The sequence below is a fragment of the Eumetopias jubatus genome, unplaced genomic scaffold (assembly GCF_037043125.1).
Source record: "Eumetopias jubatus isolate StellerSeaLion01/CBP00866 unplaced genomic scaffold, mEumJub1_p1.0 scaffold_8, whole genome shotgun sequence".
Lineage (NCBI taxonomy): Eukaryota > Metazoa > Chordata > Mammalia > Carnivora > Otariidae > Eumetopias > Eumetopias jubatus.
The window spans coordinates 124,356,326-124,379,988 of record NW_028274814.1 but is presented as its reverse complement, the minus strand read 5'-3'; the positions used below and the strand labels follow the sequence as shown (position 1 = coordinate 124,379,988).

The 23,663-nt window shown below is 43.7% G+C and overlaps 1 protein-coding gene across 1 annotated transcript in view; it reads left to right on the top strand.

Annotated features, from left to right (window-relative positions):
• The window catches only part of NT5DC3 (5'-nucleotidase domain containing 3), a 55,679-nt gene that overhangs the window by 3,758 nt on the left and 28,258 nt on the right, over positions 1-23,663 (top strand). The window contains exons 2-4 of the mRNA XM_028121650.2: positions 13,716-13,900; positions 22,599-22,673; positions 23,347-23,402. Of these exons, the coding sequence (XP_027977451.1) occupies positions 13,716-13,900; positions 22,599-22,673; positions 23,347-23,402 (316 nt within the window). The remainder of the gene's footprint in view (positions 1-13,715; positions 13,901-22,598; positions 22,674-23,346; positions 23,403-23,663) is intronic.

Below are 23,663 nucleotides of genomic sequence, written 5' to 3'. Positions count from 1 at the left end.
AGAATTTATTAAGCACCTCGCTGTGGACTTAAATGCTGTTGATTCACAGATGGGCAGGTCTGAGAGTGAGGAGCCCACAGTGGGTGAGTCCCTGTCTGCACCAAGTGTGGGATCGCTGTCACATGGATGGGGAGACCGGTAACAGATAAGTGACAGCTAGCTTGGGGGAAATAGACAGACCCCAGGGGCTTTGGCACCAGAGCATATAGCTGCTCAGATGTATGCAGCGGGTGGAGAGAAACACTTGCTAGGGCTGATACTTGAGCTGTGTCTGTAGGAATGAGAGGTCAGAAAAAATACGGATAACCAGACAAAAACATGTAGTTTTATTTTTTTTTTCAACTTACAAGAGGAGAAAAAGAATTGTTTTTTTCTCATTTTCTGGTTATTGCTTTCTGGTCGTTGGATCTCTTGCCTAATCCAAACAATCTGCTCAGGTGTCTTCTCTCCGAAGGGTCTCCCAGAATGAAGCCTGCTCAGGGAAGATGATTTTTACTCCTTGTTTTACCCTTTCTCTTCTGCACTTCTTTTTTTTTTTTTTTCCCTCCATTTTTATTTATTTTTTTTATTTTTATTTTTATTTTTTTAAGAGTGAGAGAGAGCATGCATGAGTCGGGTGGTGGGGGTGGAGGGGCAGAGGGAGAGAGAGAATCCCAAGCAGGCCCAGCGTGGAGCCTGACACGAGGCTTGATCTCATGACCCCGAGATCATGACCTGAGCTGAAATCAAGACAGACGCTTAATGCATGAGCCACCCAGGTGCCCCAACTCCATTTTTTTTAAAGTGTTTTTTTTAATAAACTTTATTTTTAGGTCAATTTTAGATTTAGATTTAGATTTCTCTCAGCCCTGTCCCAGTTTCCCCTGTAATTAACCTCTCATATGACTATGACACATTTGTCACAATTAGGGAACCAATATCAATACATTGTCCACATGTATCACTGTTAACTAAAATCCATATTTAATTCAAATTTCTCTAGTTTTTAACCTAATATCCTTTTCTGCTCCAGGATCCCACCCAGAATAGCGCACTACATTTAGCCCTCATGTCTCTTTGGGCTCCTCTTGGCTGTGACAGTTTCTCTGAGTGCCCCTGTTTTTGATTACCTTGACAGTTTTGAGGAGAAATGGTCATGTACTTTGTAAAGTGTCCCTCATTTGGAATGTCTTTTTTTTTTTTTTGAGATTTTTGGAAGTATAATATTTATGCATCCTGTGTCCAACTCAGCTCAAAGGGAAGGGTCTTCATATATTTAGGAAAAGAAATATTGGTTTATAACCTCTAGCAAAAATTTCCTGTAGAATCCGTGGTTCTCAACTGGAGTCAGAGGGAGGGGGAGCATTTGGCAATGTCTGGAGACCTGTTTGATCGTCATACCTGGGGGCCAGGTGTGCTGCTGACCTCTAATGTGTGGAGGTCAGGGATGCTGCTAGACAATCTGTAATGCACAGAATAGCCTCCTCACAACAAAGAATAATCCAGCCCCGAATGTTAGTAATGCCAAGTTTAAGAAACCTTGCCCTAAAATGGGGAATTCTAAGAAATCATTGTGCGATTATAATTTAAAGGAATGGATATAGTTTTGTATGGTCTGTTTTTGCTCATTATGCTGCACCTTGTGCACATCTTCTTTGAACTTAATCCTTGGCCTGCTGTGTGTGCTCCTCAGATAGCCTGCCCTGTTAGATACAGAATGGAAGCATTGCTGCTCTTCCAAGTGGGTGGTGCTCCAGCCATGCATTCGGAGGCCTAGTGCCCCCCCCCCCCCCCCAGCTTAGACATCATCTCAGAGCCTGGTCTGTTTAGAACGTTTGGCTGCTTAGCTGGGGCTGTGACGTGTATTAACTTGTGGAAAAAAGTATGGGGATTAGTGTGAAGTCTTAGAAACTTTTACAGGATGTTGAAGAATTTATTCAGAGTTCTCCGTTGAGAGCATTTAATTCTTATTCAAAAATTATGTACTTAGTAAGAACTGTGTGTAGGACAGTGATAGAAGCTTCATTTGTAGAGAATAAACATAAAATGCAAACCCTTCCCTTAAGGAACTGCAGTGGGTTAAGGAAACGCCGTAATAATAATGAGGTAATTTTAAGATGAGACCAGTGTTTCTCAGACTGTGTTCCACCATCTTCTGAGATATTGAGGAAATGTTGATTTCAGGGAGAAACGTGCCACATAATAATTTTAGAAAAGAAATTCCTAAAATAGGGAGAGAACCAAAGGACCCCTTAGAAGTTATAGAATCCAGGCCTTTGCCGGGAAGAAGGAATCCCTTTTTCCATGGCTCTTACTAGTGGCCATCTGGCATCTGCTTGAGTTTGCCATATGAGTACAAGGCTGCCAATTTTATTTTGGATGGCTTGAGTCACAGAGAGTAATTCTAATTCCTCTCCCATATGATAGCTGTTTAAATGGTGATCATGCATCATCACTGCCCCTCCTCTTTGACTTCATTACTTTGGAAGCGCGACTTTGCATTCAGTCTGGCTTGTTAATACCCTTTGAAAGTGAACTGTTTGGAACTGATGACCAGAAGCCACTTGTAGTCTGACTGGTTCAGAGCAAGGAGCGCCACCAGCCCTGCCCTGCTGAGCCTGGGACTTCTGTTGGAACACCTAGAATCCAAGGCTGGGTTAATTTGTGTGAAGTTCCCTTTCAATCAGGTCCTGACGTTGTCATTTCCTATATTGACAACATATATTTTAGATGGAGAAAAGAGGGAAAAAAACACCTCTCCCCCAATTTTCTTTTTAAAGATTTTATTTATTTATTTGACAGAGAGAGGGAGCGAGAGATAGAGAGAGAGTGAGCATGAGAGGGGTGGGCAGAGGGAGAGGGACAAGCAGACTCTCTGCTGAGCAAGGAGCCCCATGCGGGGCTCAATCCCAGGACCCCGAGATCACGACCTGAGCCGAAGGCAGATGCTTAACCGACTGAGCCCCCCACTACTTTCCTCCAGAACAACTTTGTGTGCCTGTCATACATTATTAGCAAATGCTTAGGAGAAAAAAAGGTAGTATTTTCTTTTTCTTTTATTTTTTAAGTTAGATACTGCATGTTTTAGTCAAGTGAGAAAGAGAGGCTAGCTGACTAATCAGCTGGGTGGGAGATTTTTGTACTTCTCTGGGTTGGTCCATAACTTTGGGAAACTCATCTTTTTCAGCTTACTAGGGTTTTAAGGAGCTGTTTTATATTAAGTGTATTTGTAAGATATTGACATATAAACCTGAATAAAATTTTAATTTGTATTTAGAGGTGTAACTCTCCAAGATATAACTCTGGTGATCACATTGGGCTCATCTGGGATGTTTTCTTTTGTTCTCTTTTGAGCAGGAAAACCTACTTGAGAAACATGATTACTGTCAGTATCAGAATGTTGTTTGAGTATCCATTTTAGTTAACAGTATTTTTTTAAGTATCATCTAGGTGCGGTTTACTGTAACTGTAACAGTGAGCAAGGCAGGCATAGCTTGAGCAGTTTTCCAGCATTTTGCTCTCAGGACTCTTTTATACACTTAAAATTCTTGAAGATCCCAAAGTTTTTCTGTTTAAATCGATTATACCAATGGTGACTGTATTCAAAATTGAAAAATGAGAGACTTAAAACATAGGTATTCCCCACTTCATTTAAAATAACAATACATCTGTTACCTGCTGGCATAAATGACACACTTTTTATGAAAGGTGACTATTTTCCAAAATAAAAGAATTTTAGAAGAATGTCATGATTTCACGTTTTTGTAAATTTCTGCAGTGTCTCAATTAATAGGAGTTAGACTCTGGCTGGAGTCTCAGATCTGATTCTGCGTTCAGACCATTGAGTTGTCAGACATCATGTAACCTCTGGAAAACTCAACTATAAATTGGTGAGAGAATAAAAGTGAAAGAGGCAAATAATCTCTCTGTTAAATTCTTATTGCTCTGGGGCACCTGAGTGGCTCAGTCGGTTAAGCGTCTGCCTTCGGCTCAGGTCATGATCCCAGGGTTCTGGGATCGAGCCCCACATTGGGGGGCTTCCTGCTCGGCGGGAAGCGTGCTTCTCCCTCTCCCACTCCCCCGGCTTGTGTTCCCTCTCTCGCTGTGTCTCTCTCTGTCAAATAAATAAATAAAATATTTAAAAAAAAATAAGTTCTTACTGCTCTTTTGACAAATTACTGCAAATGTTGTGACTTAAAACTACACAGATCAGTTACAGTTTTGGAGGTCACAAGTCTGAAATGGTTCTCACTGGGGTAACCTCAGGGTGTTGGCAGGACTGTGTTCCTTTCTGGAAGCTCTAGTGGAGAATGTTTTCTTGCTTTTCCCAGTTTCTAGAAGCTTCCTGCATTTTTTTGGTTCATGGCCCCTTTCATTTTCAAAGCCAGCAATTTAAAATGAAGTTGGAGCCCTTTTCACATCAGATCACTCTGACGCTGAATCTTCTGCCTTCCTTTTCTACACTTAACCCTTGTGTATAGGGCCCCCCTAGATCAACTTGCTTAATCTCTGTTTTAAAGTCAGCTATTTAAAGTCTGCAACCTTATTTCCCCTCTGCCGTGTAAAGGTAACATTCACACGTTCTAGAGATTTGGATGTGGGTATTCTAATCCACAATGTTCTGCCTTTCATGTTTAAGCATTATTATAAAAATAGTTTGACCCTCAGAGATCCCATGAAAGAGTCCAAGGGTGTGGTTTCTGGGCTTATGCCAATCTAGGAAAAATATTAGTTGAATGGATGAGAAAAGGAGAGGGGACTGACATTTATGGAACACCTGCTGTGTAAGTACTCTGCCGGGCGTTCGACCTACATTTTATTGTTTGATAACTGTGCCACCTGGACTTACTAACTTTTCAGCCTTTTTCTCATCTGGAAACGGGGTAGCAGTGTTTACCTTAGGGAGTTCTTGTGACTTAATCAAGATAACAGGAAGTACCCAGCGAGTGGTATATGGAAGGCATTGATAATTATTCCTTTTCTACATCCTCCATACTTTAATGAAAATTCTTGACAGCTTGTCTGGTATTATTGATCTTTTGATATGGCTAAATTTTCTAAGAAGTTTCTCCCATGAAACAAATGTGCTTTTCTTTTGAGCAGTTTTTTTTTTTTTTTTTTAAGTAGGCTCCACACTCAACGTGGGGCTTGAACTCATGACCCTGAGCTACAGAGCCGCATGCTCTAATGACTAAGCCAGCCAGGCGCCCCTAAGTTTGTTTTTTATTAAATGACTTCAGATTAGTTTGTCATTAAACCATTATTATATGTAATTGTATTTCAAATGTAGTCACATGTGGTTTTATTTTTGGAACTTTAGGAAGCAGGATGGATTTCTACAGAGCGGTCAAAATTACAGATACTATTTACAGAATAATATGTGATTTTAACTTTTGGTAGGAGTGTAAATGTCACATGCATTGTTAATTATTCAGATGAGTAATTGTATTTGTCATGGATTGCTTTTCCCAGGAGATGATGCAAAATGTCTAAAGTAAAGGAAAAATGAAAGCTGCTTTTTAGATTTATAGATAGAATAACAATGACTTTTGAATTGCCACCTCCTTGGAGAGGGCAACTGTGTTGTTTCTTCTCCACTTGTCATCATGCCCTTTCTTGCCTACCCTGATGTCTTTCACTGCAGAGCTAGTGCTTTATTGTTTACTCACTTATAATCCCTGCACGGTCCTCTGTGTGGTGCCTGTCACATCGTAGGTGTGCAGGGAGTGCTTACTGAAAAAGTTCCCGAGGATTGAGTAAGGGGGAAAACCAGCTTACCAAAATACTATGTGCCATGTGATGTCATTTATAGAAAACTCTGGAAAATGCAAACAAATCAGGTCAAAAGTAGAACAGCGGTTGCCTGGGGATGGCCAGGGGTGGAGGGGGGAGGGTGGGTGGAATTCAGAGGGGCGTGAGGAAATGTTTGGGGATGTTAGATGCACTTACTATCTTTATTGGGATGATGGCTTCATAGGTGAATACATATGTCAGACCTCATCAAACTGCATACTTTATGTGTAATTTCTTATACATCCCTGTACCTCAATAAAGCTCTCCAGTAAAGACAAAGAAATAAGGGAAGGACTCTGGGTTAGCCTGGCTTGAGGCAGGTTCCTACCACAGGAGTGGGAACAGTGTGGCCCAGGGTAAATCTGGTGTTCTAGCCTGGACCATCAACTGTGGCTGGAGGGGGTGGAGCAGGGTCCCAGAAGAACGTGGGATTTGTGTGTTTAGAGGTGGGGAAGGGTGATTTCTTATCTAAGGGTTGGGTTGTGCTGGGCAGGTAAGCCCATAATGTTCACCTTCATAGTGAAAAGGATACCTTGGTCACTTGGTTTTGTCTCTGCATCTGTTGGACTACTGCAGAAGTAAACTGGGGATACTGGAGAAAATATTTTCTGGCTAAAAACAGTTGGGATTCAAATCTGGAAGGTCTAATAGTAGCATTCCTTTGAATCATCTATCTCAAGTCACGCTGTTTGCTCCACTTTTATTTCCCTTATTGCAACTACTTATTAGTAGAAAGGATATCTAGTGGTCACAACCATATCATATCACGTTTGTTGGCACTAAACATAACATTCTAAATATTAACGTGAAATTTGCATTATGGTCAAATTGTTCCCCAACACATTGATTGCGTTAGGACAAATTCATATTTTCAGACAGGTGTCAAAAGAACTGACTGTCTTTGCCCAAGCCTTGCTTGACAGAAGGAAGTTGTAACTGGTGGTTTGCTAAGAGAAAATCATCCAAGGTGATTGTCTTTTCCTTATCATTGTACTTAGCCATTACAATTGAGAAGTTAAATCTTTACAATTTGGGCACAGAAACTTGAGCTCACTTGTGGTGGAGACACTGGAGGACATGTAAGTATGGCTTCAACTTAGACACGAAAAATCCCTATACCTTTTTTGTTCATATATTTTCAGTGTCTCTCTCTCTGTGTACCCACACACACTTTTTTTTTTTTAAAGATTTTATTTATTTATTTGATAGAGAGAGCACAAGTAGGCAGAGTGGCAGACAGGGGCAGGCAGAGGGAGAGAGAGAAGCAGGCTCCTTGCTGAGCAGAGAGCCCGATGCGGGGCTCGATCCCAGGACCCTGGGATCATGACCTGAGCCAAAGGCAGACGCTTAACTGACTGAGCCACCCAGGTGCCCTATATACATTTTTTAAAAAAAAGGATTATTTATTTTAGAAAGAATGCACACATGAATGGGGGAAGGGCAGAGGGAGAGGGAGAGAGACTCTCAAGCAGACTGCCTACTGAGCTCAGAGCTAGCTGTGGGGCTCAGTCTCACAACCCTGAGATTATGACCTGAGCTGAAATCAAGAGCCGGATGCTTAACCAACTGAGCTATACTTTTAAAAGAAATTTTGAAATCATGTTTTAACATGTGAACTTTTATTTTATTTATTTTTTATTTATTTTTTTAAGATTTTATTTATTTATTTGAGAGAGAGAATGAGAGGGGGGAAGGTCAGAGGGAGAAGCAGACTCTCTGCCGAGCAGGGAGCCCGATGTGGGACTCGATCCCGGGACTCCAGGATCATGACCTGAGCCGAAGGCAGTCGCTTAACCAACTGAGCCACCCAGGCGCCCCTAACATGTGAACTTTTAAAAGAGACTTTGAAGCTATGTTAAAGAAGTATGAAATAATTCATAAAATATTTTGAATATTTATGAATATTCATTAAATGTATGAATATGATAAAATATAAACTGAAGTTGAGATTGGGTCAAATTAGAGAAAAACAAGTATTTTAAATCTGCTCTAACTTTTCCTGATTTAGGAGCATAGAAATATATTACCAAGAAATCTGACCTTGAGCTGTTAATTTCATGTTCATCTTCCTTCTTTGTAAATAATAACTACATTAAGTGAGGTCCATGCACCTTCATCTGGGGTCCAGTGTATAGCAAATGCACATCATTCTCAGCCAGTAGGACTCCTGGGTGTGGTCGGTTGAGTCCTGGGAGGATTCACAGAAAGCTTCAGGGTGGTATATGGGGGTAAAGGTAGGCTTTCCCTCTGTTTTTTTGTAACCTCTAGGGAAAAAGTTGTTTCTTTTTCCTTTTTCTTTCCTCCCCTTCTTTTCCTTCCTCAGGGACTTCAGATCTGAATGTTCTTTTTTTCCCAGGAGAACAGTTTGAAGTCTAGGGCATATACCAAAAAGAAAAATCCTAATTAATTAAAGAAAAATGTCGTCTTTATGTCTCTGGGATTGTGGTTTGTATTACCCAGAAATTGAACTTCAAGGATTTTCAGGTGCATTTCAGCTTTTCTGTTGGATCATATTCTCATTAATGTGTTTTAGTTCTTGAGTTCGGGTATTTCAGATGTATGCTTGGCTTTCCAAATGGAGCATGTTTTCCCCCAGGTTTTGCTTTATTAATATCACTGTAATGAAATCTTTGTATATAAATCTTTATCCACATTTCTGAACATTTCCTTGAATTGATTCCTAGAAAGAGAATTACCAGGTCAAAGGGTATGAAAATTTTAAAAAGACTCCTGGTACTTATTGCCAACCTGCTTTCTAGAAAGTTTGAACTGATTTCTCCTAAATAGCAAGGGGTGAGGTTGTCCAGTCAGTACCAGCACCAACTCTATGTTCTAATATTAAAAACAGTAAAAGAATGGAAGCCCCCGCCCCAAAGAATACATACAAATAACGAAAGCAACATAAACACTACTGTAATCTGATGGGAGAAAAATGGCATCTTTTAATTCTTAGCCAAGTAACACATGCTTCTTTTAGAAAACAAAGTGAATGAAATACAGTAAAACTATTTGTAATTCATCTTTCAGAGAGAGTGAACTAATTGTTTTAATTTTGTTTATGATTAGAATGGTTGAACATTTACATTTGTTAGCCATTTAATTTGCTCTCTTACGAGATACATCCTTTATCTTTATATTTATTGGATTTTGGATTCTTTATTTTATTTTTTAAAGATTTTATTTATTTATTTGACAGAGGGAGAGAGACAGCGAGAGAGGGAACACAAGCAGGGGGAGTGGGAGAGGGAGAAGCAGGCTTCCTGCTGAGCAGGGAGCCCGATGCAGGGCTCGATGCCAGGACCCTAAGATCATGACCCAAGTTGAAGGCAGACGCTTAACGACTGAGCCACCCAGGCGCCCCTGGATTCTTTTTTTAATATTTAGGATATTAGTCCTTTGCTTTTTACTTTAAACTTCTGCCTAATATAACCTTTCCCCTCAGGTTATTGTTTTTGATATTTTTGATACACAGATGTTTAAAATTTTTATATTGTAGAGGCGCCTGGGTGGCTTAGTCAGCTGAGCTTCCAACTCTTGATTTTGGCTTAGGTCATGATCTCAGGGTTGTGAGATTGAGCCCCGCGTGGGGCTCTGCACTGGGCGTGGAGCCTGCTTAAGATTCTCTCTTTCTCCCTCTGCCCCTCCCCTCCCCTATCTCTTTAAAAAATTTTTTATATTGTAAATCTGTTGATATTTTCCATTTGTGATTTATTGTTATTGTTTTCACATTTGGAATGATGAGATAAATAGTAATCTGTGTAGTTTTGCCAACTTTTTAATATTTTTTAAAAAATTTAATTCTTTGATTCACATGGTGTTTGTTTTGCAGTATAGTATAAAGGGAAATCTTCCCTGACCTTCTTTTAATATAGCTAACCAGTGTTTATGTAGTTAGATGAAGAGAGACTGACTATTCCATGTGATGGTACTCAACTATAGCGTATTCTGGAGAACAGAGAGTCGTAAGTAGATTACCCACCTTGCTGAAAGTAGGGCATATGAAGGAGAATTTAAGATTGGAAAGATGGTTTAAAGTGTAAATGGAGAATGCCTTTAATTCCAGGTTAAAAAATTAAAATTTGTAGGCAGTGAGAATTTTGAGTGGCTGAATGTGCTTGAAATGAACTTTTAGTTACTAGGACCAACTCAAACTGATCTAACTTAAGCAAAGAAAATTTTTTTAGGAAGAAATTTTATTGGCTTGTGTAATTGAAAAATCAAGAGGTAGTATTAGCTTCAAATATAAGTTGATCCAAGTATGTCATTGGGTGGCTTCTCTGTCTCAACCTTGCTCTCTTCTATACCGGCCTTTTTAAAGGTTCTTAGAGATGGCCCTTCACGTCTCCAGTTTTAAATCCTTTTAGATCCAAGTTGGAAGCAAAGAATGCCTCTTCCATGAAATTCCCTACAAATCCAGACATTTTCCTGACTGGACTCATTGGTTCACTTTGGCCACAGGGAAAGTGTGATGATGATTGGCCAGAGGGGGTCCTCAGCCTTCTCCAAATGAATTAATGTTGGTGAGGGAATTTAGGTGCTCTTGTTGGCCAGACCTGGGTCATGTGCTCTTCTCCTGGAGTCAGGAATGGAACCTCACTGAGGCCATACAGTCTGGATGTTGGGGAGCAGTGATTTCCCAAAGCAGTACAGCCTACTGGAGGAATAGTAGGTGTATTAGTCAGCTTAGGCTAGGTTATGCTGCAGTGACCAGCAATACCGAAGTCTCTGTGGCTTACTGTAGACAGCTGTAACCAAATTCTCATTCACGCAAAGTCTACTGGGGCCTCGGGCCTTCCATGTTGCCGTCCATGTTCTAGCCCAGGGTGGCTGTGTTGGGACCAGGCTCTCGTCAAAGTTTTGGCCAGAGTAACAGGGCTGTCTCTCCATTTCTCTGCACTAACTGTATAGTCTTGCTGTCATCATCTGTTAGGTACAAAAGGAATTCATTTTCTAAATTGGTACTCACTCTTGTTTCTGCTTGGGGAGAAAGTACATAACTGATTAGTCAAGGGCCTTCTTCCATTTATACTTTAGAGTCTACAGTTTAGACAGTCTTTTTGTGAGTGTTTGGTATTCTTTCCTTTTGCCTTGTAATTATTCGTGTTTGTTCTCAGTGCTTTTTTGAAGTGGTTTTATGGAGATTGAAATCCCTTTTAAGCTTCCCGTGTTCCTCATGTTTATTTTGAGTGATGATACATTAAACATCCCAGCTTTTCGGTGGTGATGTTCATGTGATTAATACACCTTGGGCTTTCACCCCAGCAGGAGATTCCCGGGCAGCCATTGGAGATGTGCTGTTAGCAATTTTCCATCATAGCAGTGTTCCTTGAGGATTTCACATACTCTTCTCAGGGTGTGGAAAGGGAGGAGACTATTGCCAACACTATTCCTAAACATAAACTTCTAATTTCAACAGGCTGTTAGAACTTCCAATGAAAAGATCGTTTGTGAAAGCAGAGCTGTTGGTCACTCTGTAAGCAATCCTGCTTCCCTTACTTCATCTGGAGGAGGATGCCGTGTGGTCATATTCAGAAAATAGCATCCTCCTCAGGGGCCCATTGATTATGTAAGGCCAGGAGACCTGTGGTGGCAGATGCCAAATGGCTTGGAGCTACTAGCCTCTCCCTTCCCTAGGACTAGTCTGGTGAACTGTCTGCCTTCAAGTTTTTTAAAATGCTACTGTCTTGTCCTCCGATGTCTTATTTGCAAAAGAAAAAGAAAGCCAAAGTAATCATCTCATTGATGTTGACAAAAGAGAACTAATGAAATGGAATTGTTGGTGCATCTTAACTGGATTTTCAGCAGGCTCAGCCCTGTCTAGGTTGTCTTGGGGGGAGGGTAGAGAAATACCTGCATGCATTTATAAAGCCATTCATTTAGTCATACATTTGCCTTTGCTGGCCTTGACGTTGTGTGTGGGGACGTAAAGGCTTAGTTTTAAGTTAGTCTAATATAGCAAGTTACCTGGTGACCATGAATAGGCTTCAGGGAGTCAGCCTCCCTGAAATTGTCTGCAAAATCTGGAAGGGAATTTTTCTGGGGAGAGGATTCTGTAGCTTCCGTTAGGTTCTCAAAGGGATGTAAGCCTTAAAGCTGCAAGGAGCCTTCTCAAATGCTCAGAACCCCTTGTTGTGGCTGGCATAGCTCCTGATTGGAGCTGTCACCCTGAGAAAGCAGTACCTCTTGGGTATTTCACGTGGCCCCTTAGAATGGAAGTGGGTAACGTGGGCCATTCCTAGCCAGAAAGAAGTGAGCAGAGGGAAGGGGGAAGCAGTGTAGGCTCTCTGGTGAGCACAGAAATGATGAAGGATCGACTTCATTTTACTGAGGGTAAAATGCACCCTTCTCAAATGCTTGTTGAATCCCATAATCTTGGAGAAGAGACTTAAGAGCACAGATTCTGGAGCCAGATTTGCCAGGTTTAACTCTCGGCCATTTAGTAGTTGTGTGTACTTCAGCAAATTATGTAATTTCTGTGGTCCCAGATGTCCTCATATCTCAAACTGGGATAATACAGTATTTGCATCATAAGACTGCTGTAAGGATTAAATGAGATAATACAAAGTGCTATGATAGCATGTAGCACGTGGTAGGTGCTTAATAAATATTAGCTCTGATAGTGGAGCCCAGAGGTTGTCCTTAGTCATGTAAAGAGTAGTCAGAAATTCAGATATGGACATATTTTGTACCTGTCTCCCAAAAAGTCACCTGCTTTTAGCTTTTGCACTCATGAGCTGTTTCAGGTAAATTCACAAACATCATAAAAGATGAAAGAATACAGTCACATAGCCTTTTAGTAAAATACAGTGGTCAGTGTTCTTGTCACAAAACGTTGCATGGTGAGGTTCCCGCCGTGAGGACTAACTGAATGTGAATATCGTATTTCCTTTTTGTCTTTGGAAATACGCTATACAGTCTTTAATCCTGATTTCATCGAGGATGTGGTGGCTGGAGACCCACAGTTCATCCAAGCCTCGTTAGGCTCCAGGGGGCTCTGTCTGTCCTTTGCATTCATCTTCTGGTTCTTCAACTAACTGGGAAATGTCTCCCTCTGTAGTTTTATTCTTTTTGTCATTATGTGTGGAAAATGAAAAATTGTGAACTCTTTACTGTATTCCACGAAAGAAAAAAAAAAAGACTGCGAAGATGGTGTCTTCAGACTTCTTTTATACCTTCCCGAAAATGCTGTGATACGTTGGGCAGCGCACTGAGGAGACGGAAGGATGATGTAGGGGTGACTGACTTCACTCCTGCCCCTGTCTGTGGGGATAGGAAAATACAGTCATGATAGAATGCTAAATGCAGAGAGGACACGGAGCCATGTGTACACTGCGAGTCCAGCTGTGTAAAATGCATACATAAACAATATTGCAGCCGGGACGTTAATGGTTTTTTTCTGGGTGAGGCAGTGTTGTGTGATACTTAAATGTAATTATCTATATGTTTCTCAATTTCTGAAATCTGTAACTAGCATGTCTTATTTTTTAATCATTTTGTGATAATTGAAGCAAAGATTTTTTTTTTAGTAAGTTTTATTGAGGTACTATTTACATACTGTACCATTCACCCACTTAAGGTCTTCCCATGCGGTGCCTTTTAGTAGATTCACAACAGCCATTCAGCCAGCACTCATCATCAGTTTGAGAACGTTGTCATCACCCCAAAGGGGAGATTCTATATGCATTTAGCCATCTCTCTGTTTGTCCCCACACCCTCCAGCCCCTGGCAACCACTCATCTGCCTTCTGCCTCTATGGATTTGTCTATTCTGGACATTTCAGACGAATGGCCTCATACCACGTGCAGGCCTTTGCGGCTGGCTTCTCTCACTCAGCGTAAGGTTGTCAAGGCAAAGCTAATCATGCTTGCACTCTGGTGACTCCTAGCAATCATACTAACCCTTATTTATCACAGGGTAAAATATATTTTTTTCTTTACTTCTAGACTTGGTTCCTTCAATTATGAACAACTTGTTGAATCCAGATGCCATTTTCTCAAACAATGAGATGAGCCTGTCGGACATTGAAATCTATGGCTTCGATTATGATTATACCTTGGTGTTTTATTCAAAGCACCTCCACACGCTGATATTTAATGCTGCTCGGGACCTTCTCATCAATGAACACCGGGTAAGAGCACAGGGACACTGCAGTCTCCCTCCTCCTTCCCTTAGACGTTGAAGAACAGCGTTGAGCGGACCTGGCCTTGTGCCTGGCACACAGACGTCACTTAGTAAAGTGTTGTTAAATGAACGGGTAGATTTTGTTCCATTCCAGATGACTCTATCTGGAAGATTTTTTTTTTTAACTACTTTTTTTTTGAGGTATGGTTGACATACAAAAAGCTATACATACTTAATGGATATAACTTGATGAGTTTTGGGTTAAGTGGATACCCATGAAACCATCACCACCATCAAGGTCATGAACTGTCACCTCCCAGAGTTTCCTCCTGCCCCCTTCATTGTTGTTGTTATTTGTGTGTGTGTGTGCGGTAAGAACACTCAGCAGATTTTTGGTAATACAGTATTGTTGCTGTAGGTACTGTGCTGTATAACAGAGCTCCAGAACTTGCTTCTCTCACAGAACTGGAACTTTGTACTGGAAGATAGTTTTTTTTTTTTTTTAAGAGTTTATTTGAGAGAGAGTGAGCGAGTGAGCATAAGCAGGGGCGAGTGGCAGAGGGAGACGGGGAAGCAGACTGTTGGGGCTCGATCCCAGGACCCCGAGATCATGACCTGAGCCAAAGGCAGATGCTTAACTGACTGAGCCACCCAGGCGTCCCTGGAAGACAGTTGTTTTTTTAAAAAAATCTTTAGATGTCTCTTTGACAAAAGACTCTCAAGTTATGTGTTAGTGGAGATGGGGCCACAGACTTCATGCTGTCCTTTCTCAACGAGCAGTGACTCAGTTTCTCCCAGAGCTGATGAACTTGGCAGCCTGTTGAGTTCTGGTTAGAAGAAATTCTTCAAAGGATAGGCAGTGTTTCACCTTCATCCCTGACTTGAGTTGTTCTTATGTAAAGAACATTTGAATGTCTTCTGATGCATAGTATTGTTGAGGGCTTATAGTAAGGAAGGAAAAAAGAAACACGCAGAACCCAACCCAACATGCTTTCCTATAGAAGTTTGAATTCACGTTTCAGGAGCCAGGATGAGAAGCATCCTCAGAGGTCACCTGGACTAATGCCCTTTGAGAACCCTGCCTGCCGCATCCTGGGAAGTGCAGCTTGATTGTCTATCTCAGACAGAGTGCATTTACTGCAGGAGGCACTCCTGAGTGGGGGTAGAACTGTTCTGCCCTCCTACAGCTTTCACCATCAATCTCTTCTCTTGTCATTTCTTTCTTCACACATTCCTTCAGCCTCTCCTAAGTCCCCCGTCCATGCCAGGCCCTGTTGTAGAAGCCGGGAGCATGAGGATGAGCAGAGGAATTATGTGGCCACCTGCCGGAGGCCTCTCCACACATCTGAATGAAAAGCTAGGGATGTGTGGAGGCTGCTTGGAACAACTTTCCCCGCCTGAGGGAATTGGGAAAACAACAAAGAAGGTGATAGTTCAGCAGAGTCTGGAAGGAGTTTGTCTGCAAAGTTGTGCTGGGGGTGGGCAGGCTGGTGGGTCTGGGAGAACTAATGTTTTATCCCTGACTTATCCACTAGAATAATGTTTTATACTACTGGGCTACGTGTCATGTAGTCCAGCCTTTATGCTGTCCAAGATGTCTCTTCTCCCAGGCCGATCATTCGTAGTTTTTCAGCCATTCTCATTTTGCCTCCTTTCTGGTCTTTTATCATCTTAGTTACCCTTCTTCGTGTGTGCGCTCTGGTATATCCCTCTCATATATGAGGCCCTGAACTGAAGATGTTACTACAGGTGGGGTCTGACTAGTGTGGAATAGAGGGAGATCATCACCTCCCTGGTTCTGGGTACCATACCTTTATTAATGCTACCGAAGTTTCCATTAGTTTTGGATCCTCACCATTTGATGCAATATATTTCCTGATTCCCCTCAGCTTTTGGTTATCAGTGGATTTAATAAGAAACTCAGTTTCTCCTCATTCAAAATGCAGAAATGGCATTTGCCAAAAATAACCTTCCCTTCTGCCACTAAGCCAGCAGCCAGCTTTCTTTAGTTATGGCCACTTTACCGCACATAAACCCATCTAGCCACTTGGCATCCAGCTGCACTTCTCCATTTGTTCAAAAGACTCTCTTCTCTTCTGTCTAACCCACAGACTTCTTCCTTGACTGTGGCAGTGAAAACAGAATAAGACTGAGGCGGTCCCGCCCTTGCTGACCTGTCAGCCAGCCTGCACCATCTCTCCACCACCCCGCCAGGAGATGGACCTGAAGGAGTGTTGCACTGGTGCTGGCGTTCTAGTCCTCGGTCATCTGTGGCATTTGCTGTGACTTTGATTTATCACTTATAAAATGAGGGTCATTTATTAACAGCCCCATCTGTTGATTTTCTGCTAAGTGCTGGAAACACAGGTTCCAGAGCCTGGCTGCTGGTGTTCAAATCCTGACTTTCAACACGAACTTCTCAGGGAATCTTGAGAAACTCACCTCATTTCTCTGAGCCTCAGTTTCCTCCTCTGCGAAATGGGCACAATGACTGGACTTTGCTCACAATGGCATTGTCATAATTAAATGAGTTTATATATATATAAAGTGCCTGGCAGGTAGAAAACACTTACTAAATGTTAGCTATGACTAGCATTGTTTCTCAGATGCGTGACGACCCTGCAAATAGCCTCTGTTTTACAGGTGAGGACACTGAGGCTAATGGAAATGAGCCAGTAGCTCAAAGCCGTGAGATCAGTAGGAGGCAGAACCAGGATTTGAACTTAAATCTGTTTCCAAGGCATAAATGTTCTCTCCTTTATGCCTTGTTGTCTGCTGTGGGATTGATAACACCTTTCATTTCCACCCTTTTGTTCATAGGGAAGTAAAATATTCATGAAGGTAAAAAATCTATGAAGATAAAAAAATGTATGAAATTTGGGGGAAAAGAGAGATGACATAGGTGGGGAAAAGAAGGTGCAATCATTATCATTAGAAAAGCTTCTGGATTTAAGATCACTGAAATTTCAGTCCCATTATGTCTGTTTGTTGCTTTGATAAAAGAGATCAGTCATAACACTAATTATATCAGGCATATTAATAGAGTCAATTATGCTCATGCAAATCTTTCTCTTGCTCTGATGAAACAAAATAATTCTTCCAAGATGCATTTAATTTGGTGCCATTTTTCCTGCCAAAGACTAAATGTACTTGTAGAGATGAGAAGACATCTGCTTTTGCGATGCACAGTAATGGAACAGTAAGTTTGCAATTTCGCAGCTTCCCCAAAAGCAAATGTAAAAGTTCTAGCCCCTTCTTAATTACCCTTTTTTTCTTTCTTTTTTTAGAAAAACAAGTTTTTACAAAAATAGAACAAAATATAGGGTCATGATTGTATCTGCATTTCCCTTTCATGGGTCCACCAAGGAACAGAAAGGGAGTGTTAAAAGAGTTCTCAGTTTCACTCCCTAGATCCATGCCCTCATCATTCCCTGGCATGGACATTCACCCATTTTCCAAATCCAGAGCCCAACATCAGCTGTGACCCCTCCCATTCTCCTGTATGCCATGTCTGATCTGTCAGCAAACTCTATGGGTTCTCGCTCTCTCTTCCTCTTTTAAATATAAACTAGAGAGTTTATTAAGTTTTGGAGAATTGTAGGCTTATAGACAAGTTGCGGAGTTCATACAGAGAATTTCTGTACCTGTATCCCATGCCTCATTTTCCCTCTGGTTCCCAGTTTACGGTACTGTGGTCCCCTTATCACAACAAAAGAACTACATTGATCCATCTTTATTAACTAAGGTCCGTACTGGATTCAGATTCCCTTAGTTTTTACCTGATGTTCTTTTCCTGGTCCAGGGTCCCGTCCAGGACACTGTATTACATTTAGTTGTTATGTCTCCTTAGGCTCGCTTTGGCAGTTTCTCACAATTCCCTAGTTTGTGATGACCTTGACACTTGTGAGGAGTACCAGTCAGGTATTTGTTAGGGCGCCCTCTCTTTGGATTTGTCTGACATTTTTCCTGTGATTAGACTGGGGGTTCTGGGTGAAATTCTTACCACGTCATGTCAAGGGTACATATTGTCTATGTGACTTACCGCTGATGACGTTGGCCTTGATCGTGTGGCTGAGCTCTGTATCTAGGGTCTCTGCAGCGTGAAGTTACTCTTCCCCTTTCCATACTCTACTCTTTGGGAGGAGGTCACTGTGCAGCCGTGAGCTCTCTTTTCACTCATTCACAATGTGTCCTAACTCTGTCCCCCTCTTCCCCACTGCCACTGCTCTGGTCCAGGCCAGCATCACCCTCTGACCATGTGGCGCCTGGACCCAAAACCCGCTTGAGCCCTCCTGGCACGCTTGGAATGATAGAGAAGGCCACCTCTGGTGGTCCCAGGCCCCCCCCCCCCCCGCCCGCCCCGCCCTTACTCTGTTGCAGCCACACCAGTGTTCTTGCTGCTTCTTGAATTGCCACACGCTACCGCCTCGGCACCTGCATTTCCTCTGCTTGGGAACATTCGTCCCGGCCCCGGGCAGTCTGAGACCCGGCTCCTCATCTTTTCTGCGTGCCCACCCCAAGATCTCTCAGCCCTTGCACTGCATTTGCCCTGTAGTACTTCTCACCAGGAGGCCTTGTGCTGGGTGTTTGTTTGTGGTCTGCCTCCCCAGGGTAGAGTGTAAACTTCTTAGGGGCAGGGACTGCCCATTCTGCTTGCTGCCATATTCCCAGGCCCTGGCACAAAGTACATGGTTAAGTGAGAGTGTTGTGCTTGGTGTGGAATCACCCCTTGGATGCAGGTTGCTTTGTCCTCACTCCACATTTTGTGAAGATTTCAAGAGAATTTTGTTTTTATGCCCTTCTGCCCTGCCTCTAATAAGACTCATAATTTAGGCTACTTAAAATATCAGACTGAGATCTCTGAAAAACCTGTATTTCTAGGCATCTGGGACCTCAGGAACTCAGGGGCAGTGTTGTGAGGTAGAGGTTACCAGCTGTCTCGAGATCTCTGTACCTTGCCAGAAAGGGGGCACGCGGGCTAGCCACAGAGCTGTGGGAATGACCCGCACACTGGGAGCTCCTGGGTTCTCCGTGGTGTTCTACTGGGAGCTCTGCTTGGAGCTGTGAGGGACATTTCTGTAGCACCTTGCTCTTCGTTCATCCCCATACACCAGCCTGCTCAGACTGTGCTCAGAATGAGAACAAACCCAGGTACTGAAGGAAACCAGACTGGGCCTAAATAAGATTTTTAATGAAAGTCCCCAGTGCAGGTCTGTTTTCTTTTCATACTTTGTTCTGCTTTTAGAGACACCAGTAATCTTCATGATGCAGTGAGTGAGTCGTGTTTTTCAGACTGGTGGAAAGTTTCTCCACTCTGACGAGTCCAGAAAATCGAGCCATAGACCACTGGAGAGAAGCATAACCTCCTGGCTGATGGAGCAGCCCTGGCTTCCTTGACGGGAGATTACCGTGACGGTTGTTCCCAGAGATGGGTGTCGCGTATGTGTGTGTGTGTGAGCATGTGTGTGTGTGCCTGCTTATGTGTGTGTGTGTGTGCCTGAATTTGTGCGTGCTTGTGTGTGTCTGCGCGTGTGTGTGCGCGCAAGCATGTGCGTGTGTGCCTGCTTTGTGTGTGTGCACCTGTGTGTGTGCCTGCGTGTGTGTGCACTTGCGTGTGTGTGCGCGCGCCTGCATGTGTATGTGAGCATGTGTGCCTGAGTGTGTGAGCGTGTATGTGTGTGTTTCTGTGTGTCTCTCTCCATCTGTTTGGAAAGGGGCCCACCATGAGGACAGTTTTGACTTGGTTGGTTGTATGGGGAAACAATTTAGGGGCAGGAGTGGAACATGGAAATCACCCCAGTCCAACCATTTCATTTTCCATAGGAAGGAAGGGGCCTGGAGGGGTTAAGTGACGGGCCTGAAGTCCTCTGGGAGGGTAGCGGAGGCTAGAAGAGTGGGTCTCAAAGCCCAGGCCCCCCCGTTCCATGTCTAGTAAAGCAGCTCTGTGTCATTGCACACTTGCTATGTGCCGGAGACCGCCCCACTGCCCGCATGCATCCTTTTTTTTTTTTTAAATTTTTGAAGATTTTATTTTTAAATAATGGCTACACCCAACTGACAACCCCGAGATCAGGAGTCACAGACTGTACCGACCGAGCCAGCCAGGCACTCCTTGCATGCATCCTTTGACTTATCTTCTCTACTTCCATCTACGGTAGGACTTTTGGCATCCTTACTTTGGAGATGAGATAACTGACGCTCAGAGAGACAGCGACCTTGCCAAGATCACCCAGCTAGCACATAGTAGGACACCCAGCTAGCACTTAGTAGGACTGGGATTCGATGCCCGGTCCTGCATCCCTGGGGCCTGTTCTTTGTGACGACAGTGTTCCATGAGGCCCTTTCAGCTGCCTCTGTCTGTTCTCCACGTCGGTCGTAATCTCTGGACCCCTTGGAAACGCTGTGTGTCTATCAGGAGTGGCTTCCCAAAACCACACAGTTCTGGGGCCCATGGGTGGGTGCACGGCCATGTCTCACTGTGTGGTCTGTGTCCTGTGGGGGAGTCCGGATAGGCCTTGTTCAAAGCAGGAGCTGCCAGACTTTCCAGCAGTGCGAGTTCGGTGTGTACGCTCTCTCTCTCTTATTCACAGCAGCCGGTCCTGCCCTTGTCACCATGGATCCTCCGAGAAACTCACTGGGCCCTCGGAGGCCGCAGGTCCTGCCATCACAGGAGGCGAGGAGTGTCCAGTATGGTGGCTCAGGGTTTGTTCAGAGTGGATTGCAGGGGGTTGGGGTAGACTTGGGTGTGACACGGACCCGGATTCAAGTACTGGCCCAGCCATTGTTTATCTTTGTGAGCTTGGGCAGGTTCCTTGACTCTACTTCTCAGATGATTCAGCAATCCAGGGGACATGAGATGCCCTATCTCCTCCATGAGGAGTACATAGAATAAAGTCCAGAACAGTGTGTAGCCCATGACTCAGTAAAAGCACCCCTCTCAGGAGCATTTAAATATCTTCCCCATGCCCTACCTCTTCCTCCTCACTCCCAAGTTTAGGAGGAGATTCCAGAGGTGTGCGGACCCATGGCCTCACTTCGGGGGTGGGACCGTGGTGCCGTGTGTGGGGTTCTGGGGAGTGTGTGTGAAGTCTGTTCGTAAAAATGCAGAACTGTACACAGTGTTCAGGATTCTTGGAAACGCCCCTGAGTGGAAATAGCATTTGGTGATTTCTTGGCATGTGTGGCAGGTGTTAGATAAATGAGCTCGGATGTGACATTTGAGTCAGCATTCTATGCAGCTTGAACACTTGCTGCATGCCATTCATCCTGTTGGGAGCAGGAAGTATTCCCACACAAACGTGACCCTGGCCATGGAAAGTTAGTGCTGTTGTGCAGAGAGGTTCTGCGCCTCTTGATAGCTGTCCAGGCTTTTTGTTTTTTAAGTGGGGGAGGGGCAGAGGGAGAGGGAGAGAATCTCAAGCAAGCTCCACACCTAGCATGGGGCCCAATGTGGGGCTTGATCTCACAACCCCGAGATCATGACCTGAGCTGAAACCAAAAGTTGGATGCTTAACCAACTGAGGCGCCCCTAGCTGTCCAGATTTTTACTTAAGCAGTTTACATTGTAACTGGAAGGAAGATCCTGGTGCCACAGCCTCCCTAGACTCAGGAATTTACTCTTTCCTACAGGTCTGTACTCCAAGGGCAGAGGGGAGTGGGGAGAGCAGGGGAAGAGGTCCAGGCCTGATTCCCTGCCCACCACATCGCAGCTGTGTGGCCCGGCCACCCTGTCTCTGTCAGTGCCTCTGGTGCCCCATCTGTAAAATGGGAACGGGAGGGCTTGCGTGCGGTAGCAGCAGACGTGGTGCTTGGTACCTCAGTGCTACCGGCGGGTAGCCGGTGTTCTAATTCTGAGATTTGTGGGGGGAGGGGAGGATGTGGGTGCCTAGTCTAGTAGATATGAACAGGGTTGGGATTTTTGCATAGTTTGAGGAATGGTTTGATAATAGGAACTACCAGGGGAGCCGAGCTGCCTCCAAAAGTCATGCATGTTTTGAGTCAGAGTGCCGGAGCAGTAATTGGCTACCACATGCTGAGAAAGGGCCCTCTCGGCCCAAGTGGGAGGGAGGCCGTACCTGACAACAGGGAGGTCCTTCCACCCGGGACGGGGGGATGAGCAGCGGCCGACTGTCTGGATGAGAAAAGCAATGAAAGCTATATGGAGGCCCCCCCCCTTTGAAAAGTTTTCAGCTTGGTCTCTTCATGAAACCTGGTAGTGGGGCCACACCGGGGGCCGGTATATTGAGGTGCTCATATCTGAGCTGAATGGATGGTTGATAATGTGTTGGGGAAAGTCACACTTCTAAGAGAGGGGATGCTTCAGTTCCTCTTCATTAGCCGCCTTAAATACAGTAGGAGGAGGCGAAATCTTGGAGGTGGAAGCAGATGTATTTCTGGGCTCCGAGGAGATAAAGGGGTCCAGGGGCAGAGGGAAGGTTGGACGGGGGTAGTGAAGACGAGAGAAGCTGGGGCCAGGGGTGAGGCCTTACCTGTGCTTGGGCAGATGAGCAGGAGTGGGGTGGAGGGAGGGCTCTGTGACCAAGAGGTCCTTGGTCCAGAAACAGAGGGCTAAGCTGTGGTCCATCCTCACCCCATCTTCCCACCAAAGTGTGTCAGCCCCTCAGCTTTTGTACAGGGACCAAATCTGGGCACTATCTGAACTTAGTACATTGTGAGCTAAAAATGCTGCCTTTCTTCTTTCTTAGTATCCGGTGGAAATCAGGAAGTATGAGTATGACCCAAATTTTGCAATTCGTGGACTTCATTATGATGTGCAGCGGGTAGGTTTCATTGTTGTGTTTTTCTACAGTTTAATGGTGTTTGGGAATAATGTACTCTCAGTGCTTTTCTTTGCTGGACACAGAAGTTGATTTTAAATTCTATTCCTTGGGGCTGTGGAACCGAATTATTAAACATCTTTGGATAAAGCCTTTTGCAAAAGACTATTAGAAAAAAATGAATGCATTTAGCTATTTGGAAGATACTCTTTATTTCTAGAAGTCGTTTTTGGTGTTTTGAGGAGTCAGTTGTCATATTGTTTTTGCAGATCAGTCATTTCCTTAACAGACTGCACAGTGCTTTTTTTTTTTTTTTAAGATTTTATTTATTGAGAGAGAGAGCAAGCAAGTGAGAGAGGGAGAAGATGAGCAAGGGGGAGTGGGAGAGGGAGAAGTAGACTCCCCACTGAGCAGGGAGCTTGATATGGGGCTGGATCCCAGGACCTTGAGATCATGACCTGAGCCAAAGGCATATGCTTAACCGACTGAGCCCCCCAGGTGCCCCCACAGTGCTTTAATCAACAGGCAGACCTGTTGGACACCTGCAGTGTGCTTGTTTGCCACATCACTGGTGCTGATAGGGTTTGTAATGACACCTGAAATTCTCATTAGATATGCAGCTTGCACATGTGCATTATTCACCTGTGTGTGTGTGTATGTGTTTATGTTTTTGAAGGCAGTATTGATGAAGATTGATGCTTTTCATTACATCCAGTTGGGAACCGTCTACAGGTAAGACTAAGAGGAGGTAAATTTAATTCACTCATAGGAACGAAGTGGCTTTGGATGACAGACCTAAGACCCATTGACTGCTTAGTTATGAAGAGAGTTGTAGTGTGTGTATTTGTGATTTATTCACTCATTCATTCAAGAACATTTATTGGGGCCTGTTATGCCAGACCCGAAGGGTTTGGCTTACACGGATGCCCCAAGGACCTTGGAGTGTAGGTTGGCAGCCATATAAGTTAACCAGACTGCAGTCCATAGGGACCA